General features: G+C 41.2%; 2 protein-coding genes and 1 long non-coding RNA gene across 3 annotated transcripts; 1 reads left to right on the forward strand and 2 right to left on the reverse strand.

Moving 5' to 3' along the window:
* Window positions 1-10572: 10572 nt before the first annotated feature.
* Window positions 10573-14931, forward strand: LOC103712459 (probable RNA helicase SDE3). The gene is made up of 3 exons (XM_008798986.4): window positions 10573-11225; window positions 13183-13398; window positions 13903-14931. Exons 1-3 carry the CDS (start codon window positions 10758-10760, stop codon window positions 14839-14841), a joined length of 1623 nt encoding a protein of 540 aa, XP_008797208.2. The 5' UTR covers window positions 10573-10757; the 3' UTR covers window positions 14842-14931.
* Window positions 13633-17932, reverse strand: LOC120110908. The gene is made up of 2 exons (XR_005512032.1): window positions 17417-17932; window positions 13633-15148 (listed from the first exon to the last, which is right to left on the reverse strand). It is a non-coding gene; the product is annotated as an uncharacterized LOC120110908 (long non-coding RNA).
* Window positions 17933-20811: 2879 nt separating this feature from the next.
* On the reverse strand, window positions 20812-22322 carry LOC103712458 (transcription factor TCP7). The gene has a single exon (XM_008798985.3). It carries the CDS (start codon window positions 22123-22125, stop codon window positions 21442-21444), a length of 684 nt encoding a protein of 227 aa, XP_008797207.1. The 5' UTR covers window positions 22126-22322; the 3' UTR covers window positions 20812-21441.
* Window positions 22323-22694: the final 372 nt, after the last annotated feature.

The following is a 22694-nucleotide window of genomic DNA, read 5'->3' on the forward strand; positions in this document are numbered from 1 at the left end:
GTGTGTGTGAGAGAGAGAGAGAGGAGGAGGTTGGTTCAAATGTCGGGGCCCCTGGGGGGCACAGCCTTATTTGCAGGATAGCCTAGGCTAAATTGGTATTTAAAAGGGAGCACAAGTAGTTGAAGGGAATGAGCCGTGGAGGCGAGTATTGAGCCCATTAGATACGTTTCGGGCGCCGGCAAACAAGATAGAGGTTTGGGGAGGTACTAGAGGATCATAGTTGTATCCTTTTTCTAAGTAAATCATCACAGTTGTATTCTTCGAGATAGGATTGCATCTTTCGCGCCAATCCACCGTTGAATCATTCTCTGCACAGATCTCAGTTGATTCTAATTTATTATTCATCCGTTTGCATAGATCTCAAAATAACCATGGGACGAACCAACAATAGATTTGCATAGACAGTAGAATTATTTATGGCGATTAAGAAAACTAAATCCTTCTTCTCCTGAAAGATACAGCTCCCTTATTTATCCTTCGTACCAAAAAAAAGTTTCTCCACCCTTTGCACCTATCCAAAGTTGGATCATCAACTACTCGCTTTGAGAGTCATATAAATATATGGAAGTTTGGAGTGCTCAAAGATTTGCGCATTAGGTGATCTAATAGTGGGTTGGTGCAAAGAAAGGTGAATTTTTTTTTTTTAATTTTTTTTGTGCGTAGGATACCAGTACTTGCTCACCATACAAATGACAGCATTAAAATTATTAGCTGTCCAGCACCATATGACACGAGCCATTGCACATGCAATGTACGTGAGTGGATGTGATACCAAGGGAAGAAGCCATAGTATTTTCTTAGAGCGAAATCGTGCTCATCCATGAATGTAGTAAGAGTAGTAATTGCCAAGACTCGTGATAGAGTCAAGGAGAAGAATTATGACTGAAATATGTTGACTTATGCAAAATACTTTGATTATTTATATAAAAAAAAGCCCCCACAAAATGAATTTTTTTGGCGGCCACATCTTTGGCAACTGTAGATGTACTGCGCATGCAGACTATTTTAAGAGGCAAATATTAGTTTATTGTTATAAAAATTATCCTAAAATCTTATTTTCTTGTAAAAATGTCTGCTAAGCATAATTTTTTAAAAAATAAAATCTTGCTGTCTTTGGAAAACATAAATCTAGCAAAATGAGAATGTGTAGTTATGCATCTTCATATGGACAGATATGTAAAATTTGATGCATACTAATTTTTGCATCGATCCCTGTTCGTTTCTTGCACAGCATGACCTAGAGACTTTATAGGTGATATCATCTTAGGAAAATGCAGACAACAAACTTAGATGGTTGTAGACCTCACCGTGCAAGCATTTCCCCATGGGCTTCCTCCTTTGGACAGGGGTTGCATCTTCCTTCGCACAAATCCACCATTAATTCATGTAATGGTCTCTTCAAGATCTGTATAACAATATAAGAGGCAGATGATTGTAGAGTTTGAAGTGCATTGAGATTTATGCTGAATACAACCAAATGGTCGTCATCATAAAAGAAAATCCATCATATACATACATAACACTCTTGGCGGATGAGCTGCTCATCACATCCACCATTCGGGCCCCACAACTCGATGCTATGAAAATTTAATAAACAAGTTATAATTTATCATGCTTCCATATATATAATCTTCTTATTCCGATCCTCTCCAAATGAGTACCTGGCATAAGATTTTTTTACAAAAAACCATGACAGGAAGAAATGATTCCTCGCACTATTGTACCGATTGCATGCGCTTTCCTTTTTCTATGAGAGCCGTGCGCAGAGGCCGCGGGGAGCGCAGTGGCCACCGGCATTGAGGCCAAGAGAGGGTTCCCACAATGTCGCTGGAGCCCCCTCGGTCATCCATCATGCATGTACCAGTACTTCAACAAAGTGGTGGGCCGGCTTCTCTCTTCTTAATTTCCTACTTTCTTTCCTTTCCTTTTTCCTCAGATTCTTCGTCAAAAAAAGGATCCGGGCCACTTTGGTGGCCACGCAATAATTCATGGATGGCTGAAGGGTGCCTTAGGCTCCAAGGATGGTGCAGAGAGACATGGAAGACAAGGTTAGGTTGCAGGCTAATTAAGCAGGTCCCGGTTCAATCATAAGCTTCCTCTGCTCTTTCTTTAGCTTTAAGACTAGTTCTAAGATGTTGGAACGAATAAATTTAATCCGTGGCTGCAACCATAATCAGAAACTGAAAGGGATGCATATATGCATTTCTTCGATCTCCAGTGGTGAAGTGGCGCGGTCACAAACAAAGACTTGCATGATCAGGGGCGGCCCAATACATTTGGGGACCTTAGGCGAACTCATTAGAAGAGACCTTTTTTTTATTATTTAAATAATAATTTTTTAATAAGTATAAAAATATTTTAAAAATAATCAATTCTAAATTAATTACTGGACTAAATAAAAATTAATTGGACCAAAATTTAATTAATAAACTAGTAACTAACTCACCTGCCGGTCCTGCCTCACTGCCTGTGCCTGGGAATGGGATCAGTGGGAACTGGGCCAGCCAACCCGTGAAGTGGGAGTGTGGGACTGTGGCCTATGGCTGTGGGAACCGAGTCAACCGACCCATGAGGCCGTGACCGTGGGTGGGGGCGACTCGGAGTCGGACTGTCGGAGCAGCCGACTGCCGAGGACGGCGAGGAGAGCCGGGAGGCCTCGGTCGCCGCGGAGCCCGGAGGTCAGAGGAGCCGAGGACGGCGACTCGGCGAGGAGAGCTGGAGAGGAGAGGACGGGAGGCCGGAGCGAGGACCTCGGAGCCGAGGAGGAGGCAAGCAGGCAGCACGGACAAAAGCGGAGGAGGAGGTTCGGAGGAGGACCAGGAGGTGGACCGTGGACTTTAGAGCAGACCGTCCGAGCGGTCGAGCGGAGCCGAAGCCGAAGGATGGGAGGAGGCTGAGGAGCCGAGGACGGCGGCGTCGGCGAGCCGGCGAGGAGAGCTAGAGAGGACTGAGAGCGGAGCTTAAAATCGTTTCTTTTGCGGTCTGCAAGCCGAGCTGCCGAATGCCGATTCTGCCGAGTGCCGAGAGTCGAGAACCAGAGAAGGTTCAGGCATTAAAAAGGCAGGCCGCAGCCGCAATCTAAACTAGATCCAATAAAAAATAGGGATGAATTTTTGAAAAGGGATAAGTACAATGGAATTCAAGATAAAAAAGAAATTAAGGCGGCAGAGAAGGGGGGAGAGAAGGGGGGAGCCGGGGAGGAAATGCCCGTTGGCTCGTTGCCCGTTGCTTGTCAACGTTGTCGTAGCCGGTAGCCGTTGCCCAGGGCCTACCGTAGCTACGTTCTTAGCTTGTGACGCCGGGGAGACGCCGAAGGGACGCACTGTAGCGGCTTACGGGTGGAGCTCGTAGCTATCGCCCAGTCCCCTCCCCGTCTCAGCCGTCTGCCAGACGCCACCGCCACCGCCCAGCCCCACCCCCAGCCCCCAGTGCCTTTCACATCCGTCGTCACCCACTCTCTAATTAAACAATAATAAAAAAAAAAACGTGGCTGTCGTGCCTTGGTGGGGGCCTTTCCTGGGCCGGGGGCCTTAGGCGACCGCCTCGGTCGGCTAAGGCTCGAGCCGGCAGTGTGCATGATATCTATGGCACATCTCAAAGTATGTTTTTTTTTTTTTTTTAATTTACAACATAAATGGCTAAGAATTAGTAACATGGTTGCATGGGATCTCCCTTTTGACAATGATACATATTTTACTTTGCCACTTAGATGTAAAAGTCAGTTGTGACTTTCACCCATATCATGTTTTTCTTTTTTTTTTTTTGGAGAAAAGTGGAAGGAGTAAGGTACTCCCCGCACTCAAGGATATCATTATTTAGACATGGGTAAATAAGGACAGGCAACCTAGGCTTCTTGATGCGAGAACCACAGAATAGTCTCAAAATTGGATGGACTTAACTTGATATGCAATACGATAACCTCATACTTTTAGTGCTGCACCATAAGAATGGAATTTTATTCTGTGGAAGTATTCTGCACCGTAACCTCTTCTTTCTCTTTCAACAACTTTATGACATCAATATTGACCTATTCAGGCTAAACTATGCAATACTAATATTAACTCCAAAAAAAGAAGCTGCTACGAAACCTAGTGATTTTTGCCCCATCAATCTTATATATAGCTGCATCAAGATTGTGACCAAAGTGTTGGCGGGTCAGTTGCAGCTCTTTATGAAGAAGCTTATTGACTCGGTGCAGACGGCTTACATAAAGAAAGATCAATTATGGACAACATCTTCTATGCCACTAAGATTTTGTTTCAAACAAGAAAGGCTATTACGGATGGAATCATTTGTAAGTTAGATTTTTCCAAAGCTTTTGATAGAATTGACCCTAAATTTCTGCTAAATCTGCTTCTAGTCAGAAAATTTTCTTCAAGGTGGTGAATATAAATGGTGAGATTGGAGATTGGATCTTTTGTAGGAGAGGGCTAAGGCAAGGAGATCCTCTTTCCCCATATCTTTTTATTCTTGCTACCGACCCCCTATGTAGAATGCTCAACTACGCCGTAGCGTTTAAGATTTTTGAAGGGCTTGGTAATCCTTGGATCTATAGAAGGATGAAGATTTTGCAATATGTGGACGACACTCTGGTGTTCACTCATGCTAGGAAGGAGTATATGGCTGTTTTGAAGATCATTCTCTACTATTTTGAAATGATATATGGGCTTGCTATTAACTATCATAAAAAGCTCCATCTCAGCTATTGGATAGGACAACATGGCTACAACAAGATGTGCAGGTTGGTTGAATTATAGTTGCTCATCTCTTCCAATTAAATATCCTGTGCTTCCTCTATGTAGAGGTAAACCTACTAAAGCTAATTGGATGGTCTTGATTCAAAGAGTTGAAGCTAGATTGGCAACATTGAAAAGCAAATTCTTGTATTTTGGATGGAGGTTAACATTAATCAACTCCATACTCTCCTCTCTCCCTATCTATTTTATGTCAACTTACAAGCTTCTGGCATGGGTGATCAAGAGGATTGACAAATATTGAAAATCTTTTCTATGGTCAAGCTCTTTGAGTTGTCATGGAGTATCATATAAGATTAATTGGAGTACGGATTATCTTCAAATGGAGGATTGAGGTTCGGGAGTCAAGGATCTGGCGGAATTGAATATGTCCCTATTATCAAAATGGGGATGGAGGTATCTTTCAAATGACCAAAAAATTTGGAGAAAGCAGATACAATTTGCATACCATAGAAAAGTCAATTATCTATGAGTTAGAAATCTATTAGAAGGTGTTCTAATCTATAGTGTGACATTATTAATGCTCTCCCTGCTTTTTAGAATAGAGCTCAGTTCAAAATTGGCCATAAACATAATACATTATTTTGAAAAGATCCTTGGGTCTGTGATGCACCTCTCCAATTCCTATTTCTAGCTTTAAACAATCTTAGTAGGAAAAAAAATGGCATTGTTATCGATCACTATAACCCACATTCTATGTCTTGGAGGCTTAGGAGGCCATCCTCTGCCTCCTTGAAAGCTTGAATCTAGTTCGTTAATCTTTCGTCTCTTTTGATTTCGGTCACTCTTAATCAGGTAGAAGACCAAATATGTTGAAAATTAAGTAGCAATGGATTCTTCTCCACAAAATTACTTTACCACTTCTTGAACACCAGGGGTATCAAATGTAGATTTGCTCACTCATTGTAAAAGCTTTCAATACCACTTAAAATCAAATGCTTTCTTTGGTTGTGCTGGAAAAAGAAGCTTAACGCCAGAGACAACCTTGAAAAAAATTGGGTAAGTATCTTGGCAGTTGTGTTCTGTTCCATGATATAAATGAGACTGTTGATCATCTCTTTTGCTCCTATAAGTTCTTTTCCACTATATGGAAGACCATTTGTTCTTCTCTTAGGGTGCTTCATCCTCAACTAAGTTTTGAAAATCTATGCATTGATTGAAGGTTGAACCACAAAATGTGCTCAGACCGTCATTCTCATGCTGATTGTTGCTATATGTTGGACCTATTGGAAAGAGCGGAACTCCAGAATTTTTCTAAATAAAAGATCTTCAATTGCCTCAATTACTGTAGAGGAACTTTGAGGTTTCAATGACTGGTCGGGGCTATACGATCCTAATACGCAGAGGGAGCTGTAAAGAATGTTTTTTTTTCACGAAATGCTTTTATTTCAAATTGGTCAAGCAAAAGATTCTATTTTTTTCTTGTCAACATGGTTCTGCCTTGGTTGCATATGATGAAGTTTTAGCTAGTAACATCTTCTCTAAGTGCAGAATAGATCAGCCCCGCCTTCAACCTATACCTCAGCTATAATCAGCCTGTCCAATGACTGAGGGATGGCAACTTTGTTTCCTTTAGCTACAGCTCTTGTTCAACCTTTGTTTACTGTCATTTGCCAAGTTCGAACTTCAGCCATTATCAAGGATCTATATAGTGCTGCTAGGTTGAGAAAAATGGAAGAATATTGCTTAATAGAATCTCCTCAACAAAATGAGCTTTTCCTATGCTGGTGGTAGTAACTGTGTATTGTTGCTAGGAGGAAAGAAACTCTAGAATGTTCCTCAACAGTTTTGGAAGGTAATGCATTTGTTTAAGGATTGATCTATACTCTGCAATTAGAATGATCTTCTTGGTTGCGCTAAAGTGGTTGGTTGGTCTACTCTTCAAAAGATGACACAATTCTTTCTTTTTGTTTCTGTTTTGGCTTACACATAGCTAACAAATGTTTATCTTCTTTACTTTCTCATGAGTTTGTTTGGTTACAACTAACACCTGCAATTCTGATCTGACAAACTCTCTACTTCCTGTAACTCATCCTCTTAGTAATTACCAATTCTTTAATAAAATCTTGGGTGGCTTTTGCCTCCCTTAGTATCAAAAAAAAAAAAACTCTAATTTGGTGGTCCTCCCACTGTTGTCCCTCCAAAAAAAAAAAAGTTAGCGCATCTCATAGGTTTAGAAGTCCATTTAAGGAACATGGACTAATTCGTTTGACTAATTAGTTTCCACTAAGAATGAATGATATTTTAAGGAAGCCTAAGTAGCATACTTTAAAAATTAGGAAACCACTACTAGTTTCTTATTGTTTCCTAAAGTGTTTCTCAGCCATTGAAGATGCAAGCTTAACCTAACTGTGAGGCTATGCTAAAGACCTGGGTTCCAACCCTGAAAATATTAGGATCGAGGAGACTTGGAGATTTTGGAAAGGGTTCATCTTTTTGAAGGTATATAACCAAAAAGACGTATTCCCAAACATATAGATTTCGTGTTTCCTATGCTTTGTTGCTTTGTTAGGATGTAACATTGCTGCACTCTCTGGAACTAACTATTGAACTATATTTGCAACATAAACATCGGAAAAGTATAAGAAGGTGCATGCTTGCAGGAAAGCTATGCATCTTCTAGATTCTCTTGTTACACCAAGAGCCGGTTAAATTTGTACATATCCTCCACTTGGATGAAAGCATTATCTTAGACACCATCGAGTTGTTTCATGAGTTACAGATTGTCATCAGAGAATTGATTATTAGTATAATAGTGTCTTTTGTATTCATGAGGCTGTGGACATCTTCATGCTCATCATCAAAAGTTCAATTTTTAGTTTCCAAGAAAATAACATTGTCAATCTTTTTGCGAAATCAAGATACCTTCCTCCTTCAGATAAAGATATGAAGCCATTTAGATATATTGTCCTTAAAGTAGGAGAAAAACAATGGCACGTAGAAGGTGCTCATCTGATGATCATCAACTCCAAACGCAAAACATCATCGCCAAATAGAGTGAGTATGCTTGTTTTGTATCTATGATCCGGCACAGTTTATGGAGTCGATTCTACGGAGTTTAATGATATGAAAAGTTAATTACTCTATTATATGGTAAGTTTAATGATAGATGGATTGGGTAAGATGGTCAGAATGGCAGGGGTTTGTAGTTTGTAGCTAGGCTATCAATTGCATAGGTTTCATGTAGGACGGTCGGTTGTGATGGTAGCAATCAGTCGATAAGCACCAGCTAGTCCAACTTCCAGGGACTAGGGTTGTATGTAACTCATAAGCTCTAGTCATGTATGATTTGGGGAAGAGATACTTCCATGTTTTGAAGTCATGATGTTACAATAGAGTAATTTTACAGACCATCTTTATTCTGATTCCATTTATCTAATTTTATATATATATATATATATATATATATATATATATATATATATATATATATATATATATATATATATATATATATATATATATATATATATATATATATATATATATATATATATATATATATATATATATATATACATACTTTCTAGGTTATTGGGATCCCATGTAAAATTAATGCATGTACATAATCATGTAGTTTGCTAGAGTTTATGCAAAATGAATAAATTGCACTCCATTACATAAATGAATAAAATGAATAATTTGTAAGCAGTATTTTCCATTCCATGAAATATTACACTTAGAAAAAAATATAAAGATATTCCTTCAAGCTTGGATGAAAAATATTTCGATTCCAAATTTTTAAAAAATTTCAATTAAAGACCGCCACTTAATTTTTGTTGCAATATGGCCCTACAAATTTTGATGCCACAAATTTGCATTGATAGAAAGATATTTCAATATATTGACTCTTACAAATTTAACCTAGTTTCCAAAATGATTGATATTTTTAGATTTTTTCCGGCTACTGCTCTCTGCCTTAATAAACCCATAGTGCTAATAGTCTTTGTCATAGCTGATGGGGGAAAAGTGGATCACCCAATGCATAGGGTTAAAACACCCAAATCCAACAGTAAACATGGTCTCGGCGAACGTGATTTTGGTAAGCATGGTCTCAGCGACATGATCTCGGTAAGTATGGTCTTAGCAAACGTGATCTCGGTAAGCATGGTCTCGGCGAGCATGGTCTCAGCAAGCGTGATCTCGGTCTCGGCTAAGCAAAGCTTGATTGACCTCGAGGCCAAGGAAGAGACCGACCTCGACTCCACCGACAGTCAAGCCGGTCTCTAAATCGGAGCGACTGCATAAAGAAGGAGTCACCAAATCCTCCATATTCGGGATCAAATCCCGCAGTTTCTGTCACAACAGCTGTCAAATTTGAATCCTTGCAATCTTAACCGATTGCCAGCTAGCCTGAAATTCCGTGCCATCTAAGATAATTTATTTAACCCAAGATTTGCGCAATTATATCCGATTCCGAGTAACCACCACACCCTCTCCTATAAAGAGGGGGAACTCCGGGGAGAGAGGGACTTCTCCTCTCAACAGAAAATATTTTTTCATTAAAATATCTACAAATCCTCTCTGACTTGAGCATCAGAGGGCCTTCGCCGAATTCTCCGGCCTGGGCTTTTTGCAGGTCTACCGAAGATAGCCGTCCGCCACTGCCTGCGGCAGAAGCTCCTTCTCCTGATTCGCGATCACCTTCAGGTCCGTTTTCTAGCAATAACAATAGCCACCATCCATGATGCTAGAGATGTTTGGTTGAGAGTGGAAATTCAATTTCATAATATCATCATTATTAATTTATAAATCAATTTCGAAATATATCACTAATTAAAAATTAATGAAAAATAAATCGAATTCTGCAACCGACCTTCAATCGATATCCATCCTTTGAACTTCTAGAGAAAGAATAAAGTGAAGCTTGTCCTCATGATGATCTCTCTTTACTTCACCATCAAAGATTGCAGATTAGATTCCTGATATAATTAAAGCATGGAAATCTCTTTTCTCTCCTAGAGAACTTTAATTAAAAGTACTATAAAAGAAAATCGCAGCTGCCATTGGAATTGTTCGACTCCGTACCCGTTTTCGCTAATTTATAGCATAGTCCGAGATAATAGTACATAGTCCATGCTGGCTGCGATGTTTACATGGAGAAAAAAATGTAGCTGGCGATCTGTCACGACTCTTTCTGAAAGCCCGTACATGCATTCCTGAGCGCTCCACTTGCATCTCGTTTATATTTATTTATTTATTTTTTACATCGGCATAAACAAATTTAAGAGAATCAGAAAATAAATAAATAAATAAATAAATATCACAAAACGTGGAGCACCTCGTCAGTGTCAGTCCAAATGAATCCCTCAGTATATAGGCTGCGAATGAAGTCATCTAATCAGCCACACTGTTCGCCTCCACGTAGACGTGTACAGCTCGAGAGAGACTATACGCAGCTAAGAGACTGCAAATATTACGTAGTAGCGGTCTAAAGCCAGTACCAAAGCCTTTGGCCTTGGATCCATTCGGTTACTATGATGAAGTCTCTCTCGAAGAGGATGCAGTCTGCCCCTACTACCTGCCTCGCAAACGTGACTCTCCCTCATGATGCCCTGAGTTCAACACTAACAACAGAGGTGTCAATTATTCTTCAACCTTCTGCCACTATTAATCTGGCCTTATGGTCCCTGATAATGAAGTCCACACCTTTAGTGCTCTCTTTCTCACCGGTGCTGGCTGATAACGAAGTCCATACCTTTAGTGCTTCATTCTCATAGATGCTGCCATCAAAGTTCACTTTTTTTTCTTGCTTTTGATTAGCCGCAGGAGCGGTTACTCCCCTCTTACCCCGAGCTTGGTGGAGATAACAGCACGTGGTCCGCACCGGCTACGAACGAAGGCTTTTATTTCACTCGACTCGAGCGATTTTCTAGTCAATGGTAGTCTTTCTCCATCTACCCAAGCTTTCTCCAGCACCATCACCAAAGCTTTCTCTCAACCTAGCTACGTCCGATCGATCTAGAAAGATTTCAGTAGTTTTTCTCCCTTCGATTTTGATACATGGACGAATCTGGCAAGAAAAACAAACCTTCGGTTCGATCCCTGTGGGTGGTCAAATCCGTGAAGAAACCACAGGATCAAGTTTCTGCGGCCGGTCAGGTTTCGTGGAAAGCTGTAGGAAAATCGCCAGAACCGGTTTCCAAAGAATCGCCGGAAATATCAGCTTCAGTTGCCGAGGAAGCGCCAGAAGTGGCTGGGACATCGCCGGCAAACTCTTTGATCAGTGTTCCACTGCCTTCCGGTTCGTCTTCGGGCGAATCGGATTCAGAGAAAGATGATGTACCGCCTGTGGCTGATCGGCAGAGGAAGAAGAAGGAGAAAAAGCTGGCGGTATATGCGATTCCCGAGCATCTGAAACGGCAGATCGAGATGGATGCAGTGCCTGAAGTTCTTCATGAAACTCTCTCGCCATCAAATTATGGTGCCTATTTTGCCGTTCTGCTCTACGCAGAGGACTTCTACATTGAGGTCAGAGATACGTCCTAATTAAAAAAAATATCATGTTGTTCTTCACTTAATTGGATATGAGGTGTTCATTCATGCTCAGTTTTTGAACAGAAGATCAAACGTAATTTTTTTAAAAAAAATATTGCGTTTAATTGCTAAGATTGCAGTGTAATTTTAGAATTTATAGTTGCTAAATATTTGGTTAAACTATTCAGTAACATTTTAGGAAGCAACGGGAATCCAGATGAACGTGCAGAATGTGTGATTTATTTATTTATTTATTTATTTATTATAAAGGGGGAGGCAAAGCCAACCGGCCTTTATTAGCAAAGAAAAGTTTACATAAACTATTTATAAAAAAATTGCAAGAAAACAAATTACAAAAGAACAATAAAAATCTTTTACAAAAAATAGTGGTATGTAAGTAGACATGTTAAATTATTCAACAAGCAAATCAATCTCCTAAGTAATTTGAAAGATCAATTATATAAGCTTTGTATCCCTTGTATGAGTTAGTTTTCTTCTAAAAGATAGATCAACATCTCTTAACGTGCGACGCCAATGTTGTGAGATTATTCTAATTTTGTAGATAAAAATCAAGCAGCTTCTCTGAACACAGATGTTTCCAAGTTAACAAGATTTTCTGCAGCAAAACACAATAAATAGAACTTGATTTTTTTAAGAAAATTCGAGCATTTTGCTCCTTCTATATTTTCCAACAAATAGCAGCAATCAAATGATCCGCAGCTTTTTTCATTAGTTGTTGGAATTTTTTATTTCTCCATTTAGTCCACAAATCACTAGTGCTGGTAGGCCATCCTCTCAGATTTAGCTGCATTTTAATTGTTATCCATAAACTACGGACAAATGGGCACCTAATTAGTAGATGTGATTTATAAATGTGTAGGATGGACATCATGGAACTGGAAATATCTTTAATTATTATAAGCACATTATAGGAGAAGTTTGAAGGCTCGCCTGACGAGGACCAAAGAGGTTAAAACAAATTATTCCCTGAAGAGAAAAAAATGAAGATGTCTTAGCTTGCAAATTGTTAGTGACACCTCCCTGAAGGTGTTCTTGCAGCTCCTACGAGTGCTGCATATATTAAAACATAACTATATCCAAAAATACATAACCAATATGAAATTATCTTGCAAGCCAGATAAATAAGAACAATCGAATGGTTACTGCTATCGGCTTCTTGGATTGCCAATTTCTTTTGGGCAATCTAAGATAATAGAATGGTTATCGAACAAAAATAAATCTTATATAGAAGGTCGTGCTACATGGAGTAGATCGACTGTGCCTACCCAACATCTAGAACAAACAACAAACAATAAAAACAGATAAAAGGTGTTGGAAGAAAAATAATTATTGGAAACAAAAATATTTAATTAAAAAAAATTGTGCCAAGGCTTTCTCACACTTCTCACCTCACTCTCCTTCTCATTCTTTTCTCACACCACTCTAAAAGAGGCCCCAGAAATCCTTTTAAATAGAGTTCATGTGAATCGGATGTTTGATTTCTACTCAAATTCAAAAACTAACACCCACTAAAAGAAAAAGTTTGGGCGAGGCACACTCCATTTATCCTCAGCACATCAAATTTCTCTAGCCAAACTAAGCTTTGGTAGCCGAACCGCATCTTCTAAGTGGCCCATACCAAGTATGGATGAGATTGCTGGACCACAACAATCAAGCCATACAGGAAAGGCAGTGTGGAAACGATATATTTCGATCTGTGGTGCGTCATTAAAAGATTTAAATGCCTATACAGAGTAGTTGCCACTAGACCTTGAATACATAGCACAAACCACTAAAATCAACTCAGAAGATGGCAAATATTTTTTCTTTCCCTTTACAACTGCTCATGAGCTATGTGATATTCTGAAATCCTAAGTCTTGGATATTGAATTTAGTTCGTTTTGCATCATTTTATTACCATGAGCAACTTATATGCATTTACTATGACCAGAAATGGACCAATTTCCAGTTGTATAGAGTACCTCTGGAGCTGGATAACAAAAGGTGGAAGAAGGTAACGAAGAAGAAGAATAGCTGCAAGAGTGCTTGGAATGATAAGAAAACATATGTGTCATTCGAAATCACTTCCATTCCTGAGAGACGACCATATCTATTATCAAGGGACTATGTCTTTGTGCGACGATCAGGAAAGAAGACCAGATTTGAGGTTAGTATCTATAATTTGGAAATGGATTGTTTAAGATCAGTTCAACCTTGCACGTTTATAATCACATTTGGATTGTAATTTTGTGTTCCTAGAAGTAACACGGCATGGATATACTCTGAAATTCTCACCAACTACAAGAAGATTTAGTATTAAGAAAAAGCAAAAGCAGAATTTTAACCCGGAATCTTCATTTCCTCAAAAAAAAAAAAAAGAAAAAAAAAAGCAATCTTCATCTATGCAATGACATCATATGCTCAATTCTTTTATTATAACTAAATTCATCCCATCATTTTGGTGAGCGTTGGAGATTACTCACCGCAAGACAACAGAAGAAAATTATAGAACAAGCAAAACCAAGTCTTAGATTCCTGATATGTTCTATCGACAAACAAGCTGTAAAATAAAATAAAAAAAATAAGCATATCAAACTTTTTGGGTCATTTCATTTTTTTTCTTGAGGTAAAATTCCTTTGAAGGACATAATTTTTCATACTTTTGAACCAGGGAAGAGTGATTGGGGTGGTAAAGAGTACTCACGTATTGACCGAGTTTGGAAATGATCTTCTCTTACAGTATTCTCCATCATACAAGTATGATGTTAAGTTTTCCTTCAATAGAACCTGTTTAAAGAGATCTCACCAGGCTGTGGAAGCTGCACTAGCTCCTTCGTTTCATCATGTGCTTTTCCCAAGTTGCCACCCAAGAACCGCAGAGATCTCTCTACCATCTGCAACTTTTTTGAATCAACGCCTTGGTGTTCATCAAATCTCAGCAATCCACAAAATTATACGGCTCAAAGGGCCTCCCCCTTATCTCATAAATGGACCACCTTCTGTAACACAGAATAATTCTCTCTCCAAAGCTGGCACTACCATTACAGAAGCAATCCTCGAAATTTACTTCCACATGGATACCAGCCGCATATTGGTGTGCTCTCCTAAAAACCACACCTGCGATACACTCATCAGTTGCTTGAACAAAAGAATCCCAGATTCGGATCTGTTTCGGGCCAATGCTAGTTTTCGGGAGGTTGAAGATGTGCCAGATGATGTCTTCCCGCTGTGCTCGCATGATGGCGAATGCTTCTCCAGTCCTCCACTCTCTGTTCTCCAGAAGTTCAGAGTGATAGTTTCAACTCTTATGACTTGTTTCAGGCTTCGAGACAATGGCATCAGCCCTGGCTATTTCTCTCATATTTTCATGGTGGATGCTTCTTCAGCCACCGAACCTGATGCAATGGTGGCACTGGCAAACTTTGTAACAGATGAGACAGCAGTTGTGATAGCAGGTTCGCGAACCAAGTATGCAGATAGAGTGCGTTCCGACATGGCTCGAAGAAATGGTTTGAAGAGATCATACTTCCGTAGACTGATGGAGAGCGAGCCATACTCGAGCAATGATCCGCTATGTGTTTGCAACTTGGATGAGGAGAGCGAGAACTAAATAGTGTCATGCAGCATATCCTATGATGTTTCTTTATGTAAACTCTGAATTAATCTGAAGTTTTGAGCCTGGAAGGTTTGTTATATATAATGGATCAAGTGCCCACAAAGTCAGCATCTTGTGTTCAAGTTGCTACAGTCGTAGCAGCTGAAATTCCTGTGCCTGCAGGAGATTGGTTTTTTTTTCACGACACCTTTGCATATATATATATATATATATATATATATATATATATATATATATATATAGTCAGTCTTGTTGCATATAAGCAGCTGAACCCCATGCATGGATCTCCCTCCTTGCAACTCTGAAATCCTATTTCGGCATGAGCATATAATAAACTAGCAAGAGCCCCTCGCTATACGCACGGGGGAGCTCAAAAATTACATAATATTTGATGGCATGATTATAATTGCATAGGATACTTCTCTAAATAAAAAGTATCGTATCTAGATGCTATATATTTTTTTAAGCATGGCCTCCTTAGAGGCACTACGATGAGGAAGCTGATGAAACAATGTGTATGTTGAGCATCTTATGTGAAAGTTTATGTACCAGCACAGACGGTTGTATGCCTGGAGAAGCGGTGAAGAATAGATAGGACTTGAAGAACAATAATACTTTGATTTGATACTATATTAGTATGTTATACTTGTTGCAGGTTAACAATTTTGCAAGGTAATACCTTTAGCACATGAATGCCTCTCTCTCTCGCAAAAAAAAAAAGTGAAAGTAAATGCACTAAACAGGAGTATACCAAAACAATGATATGTGATTTGTTACGCTCAATTAATAGAATATATAATAGTTAGAAATCTTAGCCTGTTGGTCTCACATTGCTCTAGCAAATATTACAAAACCACATAGCCGATTTTAAGGTGATCTAAGCTGGAGTTTGTGGAGCTACAGTAATAAAGGATTTTTATATATATGCAAAAAAAAACTATAATAAGAGCTAACAGAATCCCTGTTCAATATGTTTTGAACATTTGTTTTTATTTTTTCTAGATAAAAGACGCATAAATCATGAAAGCGCAAGAACTAAATTTTTCTAAAAAGAATAGCAAGAACGATAAAGGGCACCAAAATTTTATATTTACAGTATCAAAGTTTTAAAACTTGGTTGCATCTGCATCAGCACCAAATTAGTCCAATCCCAATTTAAATACAGCCTAAAAACCATAAAAATTTTCAGCACAATAATTTCTAGGAACAAATTCTCTAGGGGCAACATAGGTTTCGTGGCCAGGACCAGCAAGAGAAGCATTGTGCATAACAAATTTGCAGCAATAAAAATGAGTATAAATTGGAGAGAGAAAATTGCAAACCCTTGGCTAAAAGGATAAAAAAGCATTCTGAAGAATATATATATATATATATATATATATATATATATATATATATATATATATATATATATATATATATATATATATAGGAGTTATTAGACCCGACTTACAAATTCTTCAATGACTGCCATGGTACCACCAACTATTTTCTTCAACCCATGTCTTATCTTGGCATTCCTCTAAAACCCAATAAGCTCTCTAAACTTAATTGGCTCCCATTGGTGGCCAAAATCGAATCGAAACTCTCAGCTTGGAAAGGAAAACTTTGCTCCTTCAGTGGCAAGCTTACACTTATAAATGTTGTCCTCTCCTCTCTACGCTTATATTATGTCTCTCTTCGAACATCCAGCATAGGTTATCAAAAAAATTGATTCCCTAAGAAGGCACTTCCTTTGGAAGGGCTCAGATAATATCCAGGGGCTCTCATATGAGATCAATTGGGACAAAGTTTGCATGGCTAAAGAAGCAGAGTGTTTCGATATTAAAAATCTCAAAGATTTCAGATAAGCACTGCTTTCCAAATAGGCTTGGAGGTTCCTCAAAAGAGAACCAGATCCATGGAGAAAGCTCCTGTCTTCTATTTACTTTAAAAAAGTCTTGCTTTCTAGCTCCTAGCTGGAAACCTAAAAGAAAGTGCTTTAATTTTAGAATATATCCAAATATCTAGTTGGAAATGATATTGATAAACTATTCTGGAAAGACTATTGGATCATGGACACTCCCATAAATAAAGCCTTTAAGAACGTTGTGTTGAAGGTTGTCATGCATTCCCATCTATTATTGACTTCCTTGAAGCAATTCACTTGAAAGAGGGTTTCCTCGTGTACGTGTGTTAGCATAATTTTCAAAATGGCATCCTCATTAAAAGTGGCTTACCAGAATCTATGTTGCTTTTGATTTATATATTTAGCTCAAGTGAAGTATTAAACATCTACAAAATAGCATGTCCAAATAATGCATGAATTGCAATCAACCAAATCAAGTTTTGAATTAATTAGCACAAGCCTGATTACTATGTTTTAGTTCACACACATTTGACTCAACAAGGTCTGCTAACCTAACAACAATCTCAGCTAGTTTAAATACAAAGAAATTTAATTAACTATAACTCAAGTTGCGTTGCAACTTACATTTCAATAATTGACTTGTAAGAAAACTCAATTCATATTTTTGGAAGAGAGTTTGGAACAAAGAGGGATATCTTTCATAGACATTCCATCAAATACCTTGCAAGTGGATACTAAGCCAGAGTGTTTGACACACATGAAGATAGTGGTCTTCTGGTTGAAGAGATCGGCGTCACAGTTGCTGGTGGAGAGGGCTGGGCACGAATTTGGGCCGCCATGGGGAGGGAGCAGGAGGCACTATAACACTTGAGGAGGCGAAGAAGGTGAAGGAGGAGTAGAGAGAGCGAGCAGCGGTGGAGAAGGAGGAGGTGATGTGAAGGAGGAGGGCGGCATGATGAAGTTGAATGCAAAGGAGGCAGTTGTGGATCCCTTGGAGGCGATGAGGGCCAGCAGCAACATCGATGGCAGCGATGAGGAAGTTCTCAAGAGTGGGGCAGGGGCAGAACAGAGGAAGGGAAGGAGGAGGAGGAGGAGGAGAAGCTTTTGTGGTGAAGTTTGAGATTGAGGATGTGGCTGTGGGCTTCTCAGAGGCGGCAGTGGCCAATTATAGCATCGAGGGTGGCGGCAAGGAGCGAGAGTAGGTTGGGAAGGGACGGAGGAACAGAGTTTTTTCTCTTTCTAAAGAAAATAATAAGATATTGTTGGCGGAGGCCGGTGTGGGCCAAGTCAGCAGGGCTTGCTTGTTCGCGGAGGCCGATGTGGGCCCAAGTCGCAATGGAACGCCAAGGGGGTGCTTAGGATGGTCGGTTTAAAGATCATGGTTAAGCCTTTACTATTACGTGCGGTTTTTAGTAAGATGGCAGCGCCTACGGTCCTAACAGTGGTATCAGAGCCAACAGCATAGGTCCGATTCCTAGTATAAGCGATTAAAAAATAAAAAAAACTCCCTTGCTGGGGGCCACCCGTGGTGGAGGCTGGTGTGGGCCAAGTTGCAATCGAATGCCGGAGGGGCGCTTGGGATAGTCGATTTAAAGATCATGGTTAAGCCTTCACTTTCACCTGTGGGTTTTAGTGAGATGGCAGCGCCTACGGTTGCAAATTCTTTTTGCACCCATTTTGACTATAAGTCAGACCTACCGTAATATAGTTTTTAAGTTGAAACTATTGAACAACTTACTGTACAATTTGAGTTGTAGAGATGAGCTACCACAATATAATTTTGATTTAAAACTATCGAGCACAATTGAAGTTGCAGATATGACCTACCACAATATAACTCTGAGTTGAAACTATCACGCAACTTACTATATAATTTGAGATGCAAACATCACCTACTGCAATATAATTCTGAGTTGAAACTATCGAGCAATTTACTATATAATTTGAGTTGTAGACATCCAAATAAGCAAGTTAGTCTGCACTTGCAATTTGTGCTGCATGAGATTCCAATTATGAAATTCCAAACAGCCCATAATTCTTTTTTGATTTAACATATATAGCAATGTAGGGTCACCTTATCCATTACATAATTTAGTTTAGTTTTGGTAAGATAATATTCCACTAGTATTAAAAGCCGTTTGATACCGACCCAGGGGAGGGGAGATGGGATGTGGATCTGATACGTGAGGCCTTTGGGGAGCAGTTGGTGGAGAGGATTTTGGCTTTACCGATACCGATCCGGGAGGAGCCAGATAGATTGGTATGGTTGCCGACAGGTCGGGCGAGGGTACGGACCAGGGATGTCCACGCTTGGGCCAGTAGGGAGCCTGATAGGCGGATTGACGGTGGCTGAATATGGAGGATGAGGGTGCACCCCAGAGTGGCGCTCTTTCTTTGGAAGGTGGCCTAGGGCTGCCTTCCGACCAGGAGTGTGTTGGCTAGGCGGGGGATGAGGTTGGATCTACTTTGCGAGAGGTGCCTCGATGCTGAGGAGACTATTAGCCATGTACTGCTTCGATGCCCTATTGCTCTGCAGTGTTGGAGACATGCATCTACGTTGCTTCCTCCGCGGTGGGAGACGTTGGAGGATATGCTTCGGTACCTGCGTGAGTCTACGCGGAGGCCGAGTTCTGCTGAGACAGGTACTATAGTGGCTTACTTAGCCTATCATATTTGGTTGGATAGGAACGATCGCGTGTTCGAGGGCGAGCGATCCTTTCCTCGAGTTGTGATTGAGAGAGCCCTACGGCAGGCGGCGGAGGCATCTATGATGGCCTCATCGTATCCACCCGAGAGGGCCAGGGATATCTGGGGTACCTGTATTGCTGTCTCAGCGTCCAGGTTTCGATGTTTTTCTTGGGTACCCCCACCCCCTGGTTATCTTAAGGTGAATTTCGATGGTGGCATGGCAGAGGATGGCGCCTCGGGGGGCGTGGGCTTTGTGATCAGGGATCATGTAGGCAGTCTTGTAGCTGCTGGAGGACGGAGTACACCGGGTACGACTATCGTGGGAGCGGAGGTGCGGGCAGCCTGGGAGGGCATTTTGTATGCGAGACGGGTGTTGGGGGCCGATTGCCTCTGCCTCGAGGGTGACTCCTCCACGGTGATTGATTGGATACGAGGTGTTGATACATATGGGGATGGCCACCCCCTGATACGGGATACGCGTAGATTGGTGCGGGAGCTGACCTTCTGTCAGATATCTCATGTATATCGGGAGGCGAACAGTGCAGCAGACTACTGGGTCGCCTCCTATGTTGCTCAGCACTCTAGGGAGTTTCTCTGGACTAGCTTAGAGTGCATCCCACACTCCTTATTTTGTTTAGTTTCCTTTAATATGTCAGGTTGTATTCACGTTAGAGGTACTTGAAATGAAATACCGCTTTGACCAAAAAAAAAAAAAAAAAAAAAAAAAAAAGCCGTTTGATGGTTAAACCAACTTTTGAAGTTGTTTTGGATTGTACTCCCAATTATGTTCGGCAAAAGTTCTAATAAATCTTTATAAGGCCTAGTGATCCTGTGTGAGAGTGGCAACTTGGGCTAGACCCAGCAACCCGCTAGAACTTGCAAATTTGCATGCAGAAATTTATATTTGGGTTAGCCATTTGGCAACCTAAGAAAAACCAAGTTCTCTTGAACATGGCAAGCTAGAGATTGGTTGCCATCCTTCTGATTTTCACTAAGGAAACATGACTCAAATTTCAAGCCGTCAAACCAAATCCTAATCTCCAAACGTTTTTGACAAATTTCTAGAAAGACAACATTGTGTTTTTACTTCAGCAGGATGGTTTGTTTATTTTTTAACATCCTAGAATTCTTTTATGAACAAACAAAAGTTATCTATTGCTATAAATTATTTTGGTTATCTATTGAACTGATTCAAACTTGAGAGTGTTGGGTATGGTTGCACGGGTTGGCATCAATTAGAGTCGGTTTCAATATTTCTTGACCAAACCTAGAAGGAATCACCCTAATTCTATACCCCAATGCATCCAAGTGTCCTAGTTTTTGGGATACTGCTGCGTTTAGCAAAGAATACTTGATTCAAATCTGCTGTCTTTATTGATATTTCCCGAAAAAGTTCAAGAATAAAGCTTGTGATCTACTGAACACAATTTACTCAAAGCTGAACAGTATAAATCCATTAAACTCAAAATACCAAACATAGGCTCAACTACACTAGAATATGATGATGATTATCTTTTATTTTTTTGCGAGACACAGAAGCAAAAGAAGAGAGAATACAGATTTGTATTCACACTAATTAGATACTGAGAGCAAAACCAAGTTCAGCAGCAAGATCAGCTACGCTTTTTTATTTTTTTATTTTTTGGTACAAAGCTGCACTTTTTATTTGCACTCGATCACTCAAACGGTCCAGAATTACATACAGAAACTTGCATGCTGATAGACCCAAGAATTCTGGCTTAGAATGCAGAAGGAGCTTTGAAAGTGGAGAACTTACTGGCCAAGCACAGAAGCTTTTCCCAAACCGATAATATTTCCTTTAAACAAGAGAGAGATTGATCGAGAGAGAGCCATCTCAATCCCAGAATCTGGGGTCCAATGAAGAGAGGAGGAGAAGATGGGATGGCGAGGCACAAACAAAGAAAGAGGGAGAAAGGGAAAGCAATAAAACCCTAACTACGTCGTTCCAAGTGCACAAACCTGAACCTCTTTTTCTTTCTTTTTTTTGCCCTCCCGACTCCATGGAAGATAGGTGTGCAGAACGTCCGCCAGAACAATCAGCGAGGCTGCTCGTCCTCCCTCCTGCCCGCCGCCGGCGAGCCCGACAAGGAGGCGAGGAGGTTGAGGTGGCCCTGCACCATGGGGAGGTAGTTCCCGACCCTCGCCGCCGACGCGTCCCCGACGGGCTGCGCGGCGGCGGCGAAGCTCCCGGAGAGCGACGCCGGCGGCACGACCATCTCCGGCGCCGCGAAGCTCCACAGCTGCCCGAAGTCCTGCCGGGCCGACACGGCCCAGAAACCGCCCATCGGCCCGAGTCCGACACCGCCGTTTTTGGCGGCGGAGTCGTCGTCGTCGTCGTCGGCCTGGAGGCGCTTGCCGAGGATGAAGGGAGCGGGGGCGAGGTGCTGGGGTTTGTGGTCGAGAGGGGGGGCGGAGGAGGAGGCGGAGGCGAAGGAGGAGTGACGGAGGGTCGAGAAGGAGGCTGGGGTGGTGCCGGTTCCGGTGGCGGCGATGATGGAGGGCTCGGCCTGGCGGAGGAGCCACTCGATGGTCTGGCCGTCGGACTTGTGCCCGAGCTCGCGGGTCAGCTGGAAGACCCGGGCGGCGCAGACAATCGGCATCCGGATCCGGCGGCCGCGCCCATCCACCTTGCTGTGCCGGTCTTTCGAGGTCGCCTTCTTCACCGCCAGCGGGACTCCGTTGCCGTTGCCGTTACCGTTACCGTTGCTCCCCGCCGTCATCTGTTGGCGATGAGCTGAGAGAGAGAGAGAGAGAGAGAGAAAGAGGCGATGAGTTGGAGGAGAGCAAGGCCTGATGATGGAGAGGCAGGAGGGGAGTGGAGACAGAGGTAAGAGCACAGGGACGGTGAAGGGAATCAGTCTATCAAGTTACAGTCACTCTCGGTGAGCGAGCGAGAGCTGTGTAGAGCCTGATATTTGATTGATAAGGAGAAGTGGTGGTCTGAGTCTGGGTGCGAGCGGCGAGTGGTAGGTAAAGATGGATATCCTGTCACTGTCGATGTCGAGTGAGGGGCTCCGTGGTCCAGGCCGGTTACAGGCCCACCAAGGCCCAATTAACATTTAACACAACTGCCCTCCCCTCCATGGACCGACCACTTCAATTCCTTCCCCGGAGGCGGCAATACGGTAAAAACTCAGCCATCAGTCGCATGAAAGTAGCGGAGGCGGTGAAATACCGTCATCTCTTGAAGCTGAAGTTGAATGGGCGAAGAAAGTATATATATATATATATAGTCCATATGCGACGGGCTTGAGTGAAACCAACAAAATCAGAAAAGATAATGCAAAAG

Source organism: Phoenix dactylifera, chromosome 5, assembly GCF_009389715.1.
Source record: "Phoenix dactylifera cultivar Barhee BC4 chromosome 5, palm_55x_up_171113_PBpolish2nd_filt_p, whole genome shotgun sequence".
Lineage (NCBI taxonomy): Eukaryota > Viridiplantae > Streptophyta > Magnoliopsida > Arecales > Arecaceae > Phoenix > Phoenix dactylifera.